The sequence below is a fragment of the Trachymyrmex cornetzi genome, unplaced genomic scaffold (genome assembly GCF_001594075.2).
Source record: "Trachymyrmex cornetzi isolate Tcor2-1 unplaced genomic scaffold, Tcor1.1 scaffold416, whole genome shotgun sequence".
Taxonomy (NCBI): domain Eukaryota; kingdom Metazoa; phylum Arthropoda; class Insecta; order Hymenoptera; family Formicidae; genus Trachymyrmex; species Trachymyrmex cornetzi.
The window spans coordinates 234,612-245,489 of NW_017298918.1; the positions used below are offsets into that span (position 1 = coordinate 234,612).

The 10,878-nt window shown below is 33.5% G+C and overlaps 1 protein-coding gene across 2 annotated transcripts; it reads left to right on the forward strand.

Moving 5' to 3' along the window:
* Positions 1-2,416: 2,416 nt before the first annotated feature.
* LOC108764362 (uncharacterized) lies at positions 2,417-9,473 on the forward strand. 2 transcript variants are annotated; one of them, XM_018512575.1, is made up of 9 exons: positions 2,417-2,585; positions 4,310-4,579; positions 5,754-6,017; positions 6,582-6,751; positions 7,055-7,126; positions 7,814-8,094; positions 8,259-8,420; positions 8,491-8,601; positions 9,144-9,473. In XM_018512575.1, the coding sequence occupies exons 1-9, from the start codon at positions 2,583-2,585 to the stop codon at positions 9,326-9,328; spliced, it is 1,518 nt and encodes a 505-aa protein (XP_018368077.1). In that variant the 5' UTR covers positions 2,417-2,582; the 3' UTR covers positions 9,329-9,473. The 2 variants fall into 2 exon arrangements, with proteins under 2 accessions (XP_018368077.1, XP_018368078.1); XM_018512576.1 differs by lacking the exon at positions 2,417-2,585 and adding an exon at positions 2,624-2,689.
* The last annotated feature ends 1,405 nt before the right edge of the window (positions 9,474-10,878 follow it).

Here is a 10,878-nt window from a genome sequence, read left to right on the forward strand (position 1 = left end):
TAAATCTAGGACTCTAGTGCAGACTAAGCATTTGATACGTCCCTGTTTGCACCCACTTCTCTAAAAACAGGTTAAGTTAGGTTTTTGGTCCGTATAAAGTCTCAACTTAACAATTTGTATTAATAAGTGATAAAAAAATAGTTAGTGACTATCGGTCGCTGATCCTAAATCTCTGTTCTCGTCTAAGCAATTAATTGTGGAAATAATGGAAGAAGTTGCAATTACATCATTTATACCGTTATTTCAAATTTTAAATATGCAGCAAGAAGTCAAAGAAATTGTTTCAAGAATACGATAAGAATACGATTTTTATTGTCGAGATATAAACTTTTATTTTAATGTAACCTTCTTTTTCTTTTTTGGTTTTTCTTCGTCGTATTTCATTTTCTTAATCTTAACTTACAAGTAAGGGATTTTTAGTCCTAAACGAATCAAGCGTTTACAGCGCACTAGAAACTTTTGATACGTGTACCAACTTCTTTGTTTAATGGCTCCCGCCTCCAGACAGTAAAGATAAATTTTCACGGGCTGCTCAAACCGGCTGTTTCAGCGACAAAAAGAATCACGTGGTCAAAATTGACGAATATCAAATGTCCATTATGATCACGTGATCCTTTTTGTCGCTAAAATAGCCGGTTAGAGCAGCTCGTGAAAATGGCAGACGGCCATTTCTATCTCTTTCCATTCAATGGTGTAATGGGAGAGAGAATGAGAGGCAGATTGGCCGTCTCCCACGTTACCTCTCTCTCATTATTGGCCTAGTTTACACCGACGAATCGATCCGGATCAGGGTACCTATCATGAAATATGTCGAAATGGATTCCGATCGGAATTATTCCATTTTCCCTAGAAAACACAATAGAAATCTAGGGAATAATTGAATATTTCCGATCGAAATCGATTCCGACTTGTTCTATGATAGGTACCCAGAATGCAAGAATCAACCACCTGCAGTCGAGCATTCCCTTGTTATGACTCCGGCACACCAGCGCGATGTTCGTCGCGCGCGACGATCCTTAGAATGAGAACATCGGTAAAGCTGTACACTCATTGGATATCGCGTGTCGCGCGCGACGAACATCGCGCTGGTGTGCCGGAGGCATTATGGTTACTGCACACTGGACGCGATGAGCGATGAGCGACGAGCGATATCCAATGAGAGATTTGCTTTGCGTCGTCACGTGAGAAAAAGCAGAGTTTTTATTGGATATCGCTCGTCGCTCATCGCGTCCAGTGTGCAGTAGCCATTACAGTCGAATGACAAGGGAATGCTCGACTGCAGTTGGTTCTTATATTCCGACTCGATCGAACCCTCGGTGTAAACTAGGCCATAGGTATCCTACGTATGATACTGAAGTATGATACTACTTCACTTTCATACGTTTATGTATCATACGTCACATAACCTTGTTTTTTAATCCGATGATCTTATTTAGATGTTTTGGACTGGCAAAACAAATTTACATTTTACATACATCTGAACAAAGTGTGTTGGATAACATTATTGTTCATTTATTACGTTTAATATGTAATAAATATATTAAAATATGATTACATTTTATTACGCAATATTAAGCTGTAAATACGTCGATAAGTATGCCACGTGTGTTTAATAAATTAATTTTATTCGTAGGTCAATAAATTGTATGTACGCACACGATATATATATATATATATATAACTTATAGTTTATTTGATTACAAACCTGTAAACAAAATTTATTTACACAGCGACAAGTTATATGCCATAATATAAAATTCGTTAAATCATATTCTCACGTGTAGATAAGTGAAGGTAATTTTTCAGTTTAATGCTTAAATAGAATAATGTTTCATTTATTTATACATCTCAATTAGTAAGATTGCAAAGTTTATTAAATTCATTACACAATTAAAAAATTATATACAAATAAAAACATTAGATATTCATATTTACAAATTTTAACTTCTAATTATTTAATATTTTTTAGTTTCAACCTTGATGATCGAGGTATATATTTATACAAGACATTAATGCTTTAATATTAATATGATGGTTTATAAATAAAATATTCTCTCTCTTTCTCTCTCTGCTTCTCTGTTTACTTTCAAAATATTTATCATAACATTTATAATTGCAAATAAACTACATATGAGCCGTTTATTTTGAAAGTGGCCTAAGTCCATTTTTCAATGTTTCGTTGTTGACCTTTGTAATAGCGTGTACAACTTGAAATTAGCTGTCATAAACAACATTTTTTTTTTTTTAAGTGACTTAGGTCACTTTCAAAATAAACGGCTCATATATAAGTTTTCAATTTCGCGCATTTATACTAGAACCAATCACTAATACGGCATCAAATGTACCACGTGATTAAGTCCTCCTCCCCGCGAGGCGGCTTCACTTCCGTTATTCCTGTGTTCATGGGTGACTCACTTGATTGCCTATTGCGATTTGGTTTGATTCGTTTGATTTTTATAATCGTGATTGTCCCTCGATCGTTTATAGTGTTGTTTAGTGCTACATAGTGCTACATTTGATAACGTCGACAACGTTGTGTATAAAATTAATACTTACTCTTTCAACGAAATACTCTAAACCAAATGGTAAAAACTTTTATCTTTTTTATACAATCAGTAGTTGTATCCTGCACAAGTGATATAACTGTAGCAACTGTATCTTTTACAAGACCCAAACGTATTAATCAATAGTGCATCTTATCATAACTTTCGCTTCAATTTTAATTGTAATTCACTTTGATAGTCCATCTGTTCTCCTATCATCATCATCATCATCATAATCTGACAAATTTTAGTCACTTTTTATATATGGCTATTTTTAAAGAAAAATATCAAAAATATATAATAAGCAACACACATTTACAACCATTTTAGATTGAGACTATTTGTATTCTTATTGAAAGTCTTATTCCAAAGAAAAGTAATAATAATCTGCCTTAAACTTTATAACATAACAATTTTTATGTAATAATTTTTGAAAGATAATTAAAACAAAAAATTATTACTCGAGTCAGATTATTATTACTTTTTTTTTTTAGAATAAGAATACTTTGAATAAGAATACAAATTAGAACACACGCAACATCGTCATATTTTTATATAAAAATTATAACAGCTGCTAGCGAAAAAAATAATATTGAAATTGTTTTACAATGCAAAATAATCTGAATTCTCTTCGTTCACCACTATCGTTCAGGTGACAAAATTGGTAAATAGAAAAATGAAGTAAACTTGTAAGGCTCTACCACGGGCACCAATGTGCATGCATGGTACATCTGTATTCATATGTACGTATATATCCATGTGTCTATGCATGTGCTCGCGCCCACGAAGAGAGTGAACGTCAACGCTCGCTAGGATGATACATTTTACGCTTTTTGTTAGATTTCATGCTCAAGTGTCATAGCGATCGGCGTCCTTGCTGTAATCAGCCGGGGATTGAATTAATAGAACGATGCGGCGATTCATTGTTTTGCAAAATTTTTCTTAGAATCGATTTCGTAGCTCTTTATTTCATCGGTGACATGTTGAGTCCGCACGAGCGTAAAGTTGCTCAATATCGCAGTAAACAAATTACTTTTAAAATAACTTAACAGATAAACAAATTATTCGCTTATATTTTTAACAAAAATTTCTGAATATATAGATATATAATGACGCATTCGGAGCTGTCAGCGTTATTGTGTTATTCTGTTTTTATACCATTTATTAGACATAAAACAAAGACAAAATGACTCACGTTCTCCGAACGTGCCTTATCTAATTGCTTTCTCATTTATTTTTGCGAGATATATTGAAATATAGATATAATAGATATATTGAAATTTTTCCATGAATGATGCAACATGATGCGGAAAACATAACACGCAAGAACTTTCTGCAGTAAAGTCTATTCTACAATGTGCTTTTTTGTTTTCTGTTTTCTGCTTTTTTTTTACATCTTGTTTTTTTTCTTCTTATCCGATTTTTTGTTTTATATCGCCTGAGATAAAAATTAACGAACTTCGAAAGAAATAAGAAATACATAGCAAGAAATACAATTATCGACAAAACGGTTGCAAAGGAGAAAAAAGCAAAAAGTAAAAAACAAGAAACAGGAAACAAAGAGCACATTGTAAAATAGGCTTAACTCTTCAAGGAAACATGCTAAGTGTTTGTTTATTATGTAACTTTTTTTACTGGGAATTAAATCTTCTATTCAACATCAAACTAGTGTTTAGTGGAATTTTTAAATTAAATTGAAAATTTAGTATGAGCGGTATATTTTTGCATTTTGGGAATTAGTTTGCATACTTCGCTTCCTTTCACAGAATAATCGAGCTGCAGAAGAGGAACTACAACAGATGCCGAAAGATCCGCCAGAGATCTCATGGAATTACACGCTGGGTTCGCCCAACGGCGTGCCCTTCGATGATGACACAAAGGAGTTATTGAGGAAGTGCCTCGATGTCTCCGTGTCGCCACCAATCAGCGTGACAGAGCTAATCAGACGAAGCAATACGTTCCCTTTGAAGTTTCCAATTAACACTGTAAGATGCGCCGCTTTGCAGGACAGGGGAATCAGCACGGATTCTATCGAGGTTTGTACAAAATAAGTTATTTGCTCGAGCGATTAGTATATATGGTCGGACAAAAGGAACTAATGCTTAATTAAATAATATTTATATTTTAATTGACTAGTCAATTTCACGCGCGCGCTCTCCTCACATGACCCTGATTTTATCCTGATTTTTACAAACTTTTCTTATTTATCACTCGTTGACTTTTATTCTTTATATTATTTTACATACTTATTCAAGTTTTGAATACAGATATAAAATATTTATTTTTTCTTTTTATTTTTAAACCTAATCAATGTATTTTAAAATCAATCAATTCTGTACAATTTGAAATTACCCTTTCCTTTGTTTACGGTTGTAAAAGCTATATTCTTCTTTCGTCCCTATTTTAGTTTTGTCCATATTAGTTCAGTCATTTTGAATTTTCAAATTTTAAGTTCGGATTCGAAATCGGCGACCCCTAAAATCTACATTTCAACAGAAATCAACGACCCCGAAAACCCTTAATTGCTAAATTTCACTGCAATCTGAGAATTTTGAGCACTTCCGTCCGCAATATTGATTCAGCCATTTTGAATTTTCAAATTCTAAAATCAGATTCAGCATCAACAACCCGAAAACCTTCTAATGCTTCATTTCGCTGAAATTGGAAGACTTTTAGTATTTCCATCCGCCATATTGGTTTAGCCGTTTTGAATTTTCAAATTTTTAGTCCAGATTCAAGATCGGCGATCCCTAAATCCCCCTTATACAAAATTTGGCCGTAATCGAAAGATCTTTAAGATTTCCATAATATTTTCGTCCGCCATATTGGTTCAGTCATTTCAGAATTTGCAAATTTTGGAACCGGCGACCCCAAAAACCCTCGAATACAAAACCACATCAAAATCGGAAGACTACAACAGCCTCAACGAAAAGAGAGCTTCAAAAAAACGTAACATGGCAATTTTGAGAAGGATATTTCTTTTAAATACTTGTTAAATATTTAAGTGAGAAATCGTTTGAAACTTTTATTATCAAAAAATTATTTGTTTCGTTTAAAAATCTTTAGAAATTCTTTACAAGAATATACAGTTTAAAGATTATAATTCTGTCCTCGAATCTGAAATATTTTTTAAAATCATTTTTTGTTTTAATATTTAATAATTTCGACTAATTTAATACATATTTGATGATCTTTGATGAAATTTTTTAGTTAAATGCAAATTCGGTATATCCACTGATACACGAAGCGATGTTGCCCTTGATTGCGCAATGGTTGAGACACAAGCGATTGTATGGTAGCCCTGTTGAGAAAGCCATGTATGCTGACATGGGCCTCATCCAATTCATCCATCGCCTGCTGGATAAGAGAGTGGCCTCCTTCTATGGAGCTAAAGATCGATGGAAATTACTGGATAACAAAAGTGGCTTCGGTGCCTGGGAGAGTGTTGGCACCGATCAGGAGAAGGAACCACTGGTACTTACCAATAAGAAAATTTGGTATTAAAAAATTCTGAAAAAATTCTTAGAACCTTATAAGAAGAAAATAAACAATTTTTATCTGTTGCTGTTTTTCTGTAAAGTTGATAGTATTTGAGTAAAAAATTATTAAAAACTAATATTTAGCGATTTTTAGTAATTAATATCTCGTTAATTATTATGAAAATTGCAAAATGGTAGAGGACTTTTCGACTCAGTTTAGTCCGCTCTATTTACAAAACCGATTGGTCAAAACTTACGGGTCACCCTCTATATTTAAATAACGAAATGGAGAAGTGTTTTTCGCAATTTTTTTATTTCCATAAAAATTTCTATTCTCATTCTTCTCTTTTTACTCTTTTACTTTATAAGTTTATAGTATAACTATAAGCTATTAAATTGCTTACAGATTAATATAACGTTACGTACATTAATCATTTATCGATATTGGAAGTTTATTGGATGTTAAAAACAAGATAAAGTTTCATAGCATTATCTTCTCTCGTAGATCACCTTCTTCGACGTCACAATGCTTTAATAGGCTTTAAAATCTCATGAATAGGTCCTAACAAAATGCTTGAGCTATGACGAGATTAAACTGTCGGCAATGATGGTGGTGTCGTCTCATACGGAGTTCATAAACAACGGTTCGCGAAAGAATAGAGGTATCGCGAACTGTGACCCAGATGCCATCCAACCTAGAGGGATTATTATGAGTGTCGTAGGCACAAGGTTTTATGCATTTATTTAATCCCTTCTTCTTCAGGAATATTTTTATACGTGCAAACTCTGTGTAACATTGCTGTCGAGCCTGTAGATACGTGTTCTATTTTTATCTCATTTGCGTGCGGCTATTTATAACTGTAAAATTTCGCAGTTAAAGAATTGTTGAAATTATAAACAATATTAGTCATTTTTAATACACTTTTTTACTTTTATTATAATACTACTGTCTTTTGTAGACGTTAGAATTTGTTGTTGTAAAGTTGCTATGTTATCATTAAATTTGAGCCACTCGTTTAATTTGTCATGTAGATTCAAAAAACCCCAATATATGGAGTATCAGGACATTGCCATTACACCACAGCAAAACAATATAGATAATGGGTAAGCAATAACTTTCCGTAATAATTGTTAATTAAATACAAATTTATTGAGCGATACACAGAAAAAAAAACTTTTTAAGTTTAATAAATGTAGTCATTGGAATTGTTTAATTAAATCGATTCTTTAAATTAAGAAAGATAATTGATTACATTCAAACTAAATTTTTGGGATTAAACAAAATAATTTTTATTCAAAAGTAATTGTTTCAATCAAATAAACGTAAATACGAGTTTTAATGGCTGTTTACAATGTGCTTTTCGTTTCCTGTTTCTTGCTGTTTGTTTCTTGCCTTCTTGATCAAAAAAGCAAGAGACAAACAGCAAGAAACAGGAAACAAAAAGCACATTGTAGAACAGCCATGAGTCCAAATAAATTGTTTCCTCTGTACACATATCCGAGAAGAAACATAGCGTCGCATATGGAATTATCAATGTTTCAATAATATATATATAATATAATCGTTAATTTTTTAAATTCTTTCTCTTATATAATAGTAAAGATTTTAATTAATAAGATGTGTACATGCATCGTTTCTATCAAAATTTGTTGCATATGCAACTTGTATTTGTGGTAAGATAATAATCGATTAATAACCGAATTAAATTACATTATAATATACACTACTCTCTAGTTCTTTTGCAGTATACAAATAAAACTTTTTTGAAAGAATCAATCTATGCGAAATAGATATGGATCCGCGTTGGATGGCACATTTGAAGAAAAACGCGGGATGCGTGTTTTATGGGCCAAATTTTATGGCGAGGATTATCACCCGCTCTACGACGAAACTGTGAAACATATGAAATCGAACAGGCGGTATATATCATTGAACAAACGGTTAATTTTCGATATCGAGAATTACATGAAGAGAACCCTGCTCTCCGTAGAGATAATACTGCTCGAAGCAAATAGCCGCGCTGAGAAGCAAAACACCACCGCTTTCTTACACGTGGTTGGTTTTGGTCTTGGTTAGTGTGAAGCTTTTATTGTTAAAGCTTATAAGATTAAAATTAAATGTTATAATGTTAAGTGTTATAAGACTAAAAACTTAAATATTATATACAACAAATTATTAAAATTATTTTTCATACTATTCTCTTTAATTATTTATTAATTAAATAATTATTGGCAGGTGTCTGGAAAATAATTGAGGATCAGGAAGTCTACTTCCTGAAAACATTCGAGATCGCCATCAAAAAGATGAACAAGAAGCTCAAATACATTTCTGACATTATGTTTGCTTATTTCCGGCAACAGAAATGCGGTGGTGCGGGAAATGGCGATTATCTGGGTGGTTAGTATTTAATAAACAAATAAATACAAATATGCTTACAACTTTTATACATCACAATGATTATTTTTAGATATAAAGATACATTTTGCTCTGAGAGAACCACATAGCAGACTGTTTCGAGCCGAAGACTCAAGTAAACTCCTCGTTGCAACTTATGCTAGCGATGGAAATACATTACCAGGTTTAAATTATTTATTCCATTATTTATTTATTTATCTAAAAATAAGTGTTTATTTATTTAATGTTAATCATGCTGATATAAATAAACTTCAGGTGATGTCAGACGCCGATTTTTCAAATTTTTTATAGCTATTCTTTGTCAAAGATGAAGAAATCTATATTTAATTTTTTAGCTTAAATTGAGTCTTTCAATTAAAAAAATTTGTGTTTTTTATAAATACCCGATTTTACACATGTTTAAAGCAGTATATATTTTTTACCAGTGGAATCGTTTTTTACTATTATTAACTATTATTTTGGTCAAGTTTTAAAAAATCGGGTATAAATTTATTCTTAAGAAAAAATACTGCTTTAAACATGTCAAATGCAAAAGAATTTCTTTTAATAGAATTTTTCAATTAATGACAGATTTTTTTCATATTTTGACATAAGAAATAACTATAAAAGTTTGAGAAAAATCGGTGTCTGACGGTCTCTAAGATTTATTTGTGTTGAGGCATCTTTATCAACATCTCTCTCTTCAAATAAATGATGTTTTTGCAGGGAATGAATTCTGGTTTGGAAAGTTAGAAACCAGCGGCGATCCCGCAGCCGCATGCAGCACTCAAATAGCCGAGTTGCATAATTCTAAGATCAATTCACGCGCGTGCGGCACCAGTTTGCATATCGCATCCCCAGAACATGGAATCCTCCACATATCGGATTATGCGAAGCTCCATCTTACTTAGGTCAGAGAGAAACCTGAGAGAGGACCAGAGACACTGAACTGTATATACACTGGAATAGGCATCTCCGTTGTGAAGCATAGAAAATCGTGGCCGCAATTGATCGCAACGCGCGCGCGAACGCTTCTGATTCGCTCAAATATTTGACCCAGCCAAAATGGCGGCTGATTAATTGCAGCCACGAATTTTCCTCGATGCCTATTCCAGTGTATATATAGTTCACTGCACGCAACTGGTGCGAGGCTGCATCCAGCGTATCCTAACGGTGCCGTCACATGCGGCGTAACTTGCGTAAGCGTAACTTGCGCCGACCAATCATATCATTTCACTTGAACATCAGTTTCTGTCTAGTCACTTTATGCTTTTTATGCTATTTTGTTGTTACGCCGAAACATGATAGAACCACCATGCGTCGAATCTAATTTCTGATTCATTTTAGCTTATTCTGTCTGAAAAAATGCACAAGGGTATCGATTTTGCAATAGTACAATTATAAAAGTCGTGCGCCCCTTTGCATCGCGTGAAAAGTCGAAACCCATGTGGAATAGTACAATTATAGACCTCATTTTGCCTCTGTGACAGATTTCCTAACCTCAATAGTCATCAATTTTAACGCTTAATATCTCAGATCACAAGGCAGAACAACGTTTTTTTTGCCAGATTCTTTCGTTTCATGCAAAAACGCGTCGAATAAGCCTAAGAATGGTCTCACAAAATTTTCCGATTTTAATAATTTATTCGATCATCCCCTCATATATATACACGATGGAAAGGTACCGATTCCCCATGAGGCGTACTTTTCGAAATGCGTAGGTTACGAAAACCAATCGTAAATTCATTTAGCATTTCTGTTAGAGTACTACAGAAATTCTAATCAGCAATTGGTTGCATTAGTTCCGCATTTCTCTAATCTTCCGCGAAATACGCTCAATGTGAATGCGGGCTTTCAGAATGGCGTATTCTAGTAAATGAAAAATAACGTATTCTAGTAAATTACTAGAATACGCAGGTTACGCTTACGCAGGTTACGCCGCATGTGACGGCACCCTAATGCCCGTTTCTACCAACGCAGTTTAAAGAGTTCATCCCTAGTGACATTTGATTAACCAAAGTTTAGCAAAATATTGGTTTCTACCAACTTTTTTCTTTAGTTCAAACGTATATAAAACGAGTTTAAATTGAACGGCCAATTTTGCCCGTTTAGAGGTAGTTGAATTGTGGTTAAGAAATATTACTAGTGTCAAACATGGCATATAACCTCGTACTTTCATCTTCCGATGACGAGGAATATTTATATTTTATTTTTAACTTGCAACAAAAATGCAAAAAAAACTTGGCCAACGTTACACGGTGTTCCCAAGCGGTCACCCATCCAAGTACTAACCGTGCCCAACGCTGCTTGACTTCAGTGATCGGACGAGAACTGGTAGTTTAAGCGTGGTATGAACGTTGGCTGATTGCTGGTATTATTCGGAGACATTTTACCTGGTTTTAATCCGAAAAGAAGATTTTAAAATAGAAGTATAAAATCATTGATTCTAATTGACTGGACT

What these genes read in the sequence shown, in the direction of transcription:
- LOC108764362 (XM_018512575.1), top strand. An exon ending in TCAGCACGGATTCTATCGAG is followed by an intron (nt 4,580 to 5,753) that starts GTTTGTACAAAA and finishes GAAATTTTTTAG; the next exon opens with TTAAATGCAAATTCGGTATA. An exon ending in ATCAGGAGAAGGAACCACTG is followed by an intron (nt 6,018 to 6,581) that starts GTACTTACCAAT and finishes TCTCATGAATAG; the next exon opens with GTCCTAACAAAATGCTTGAG.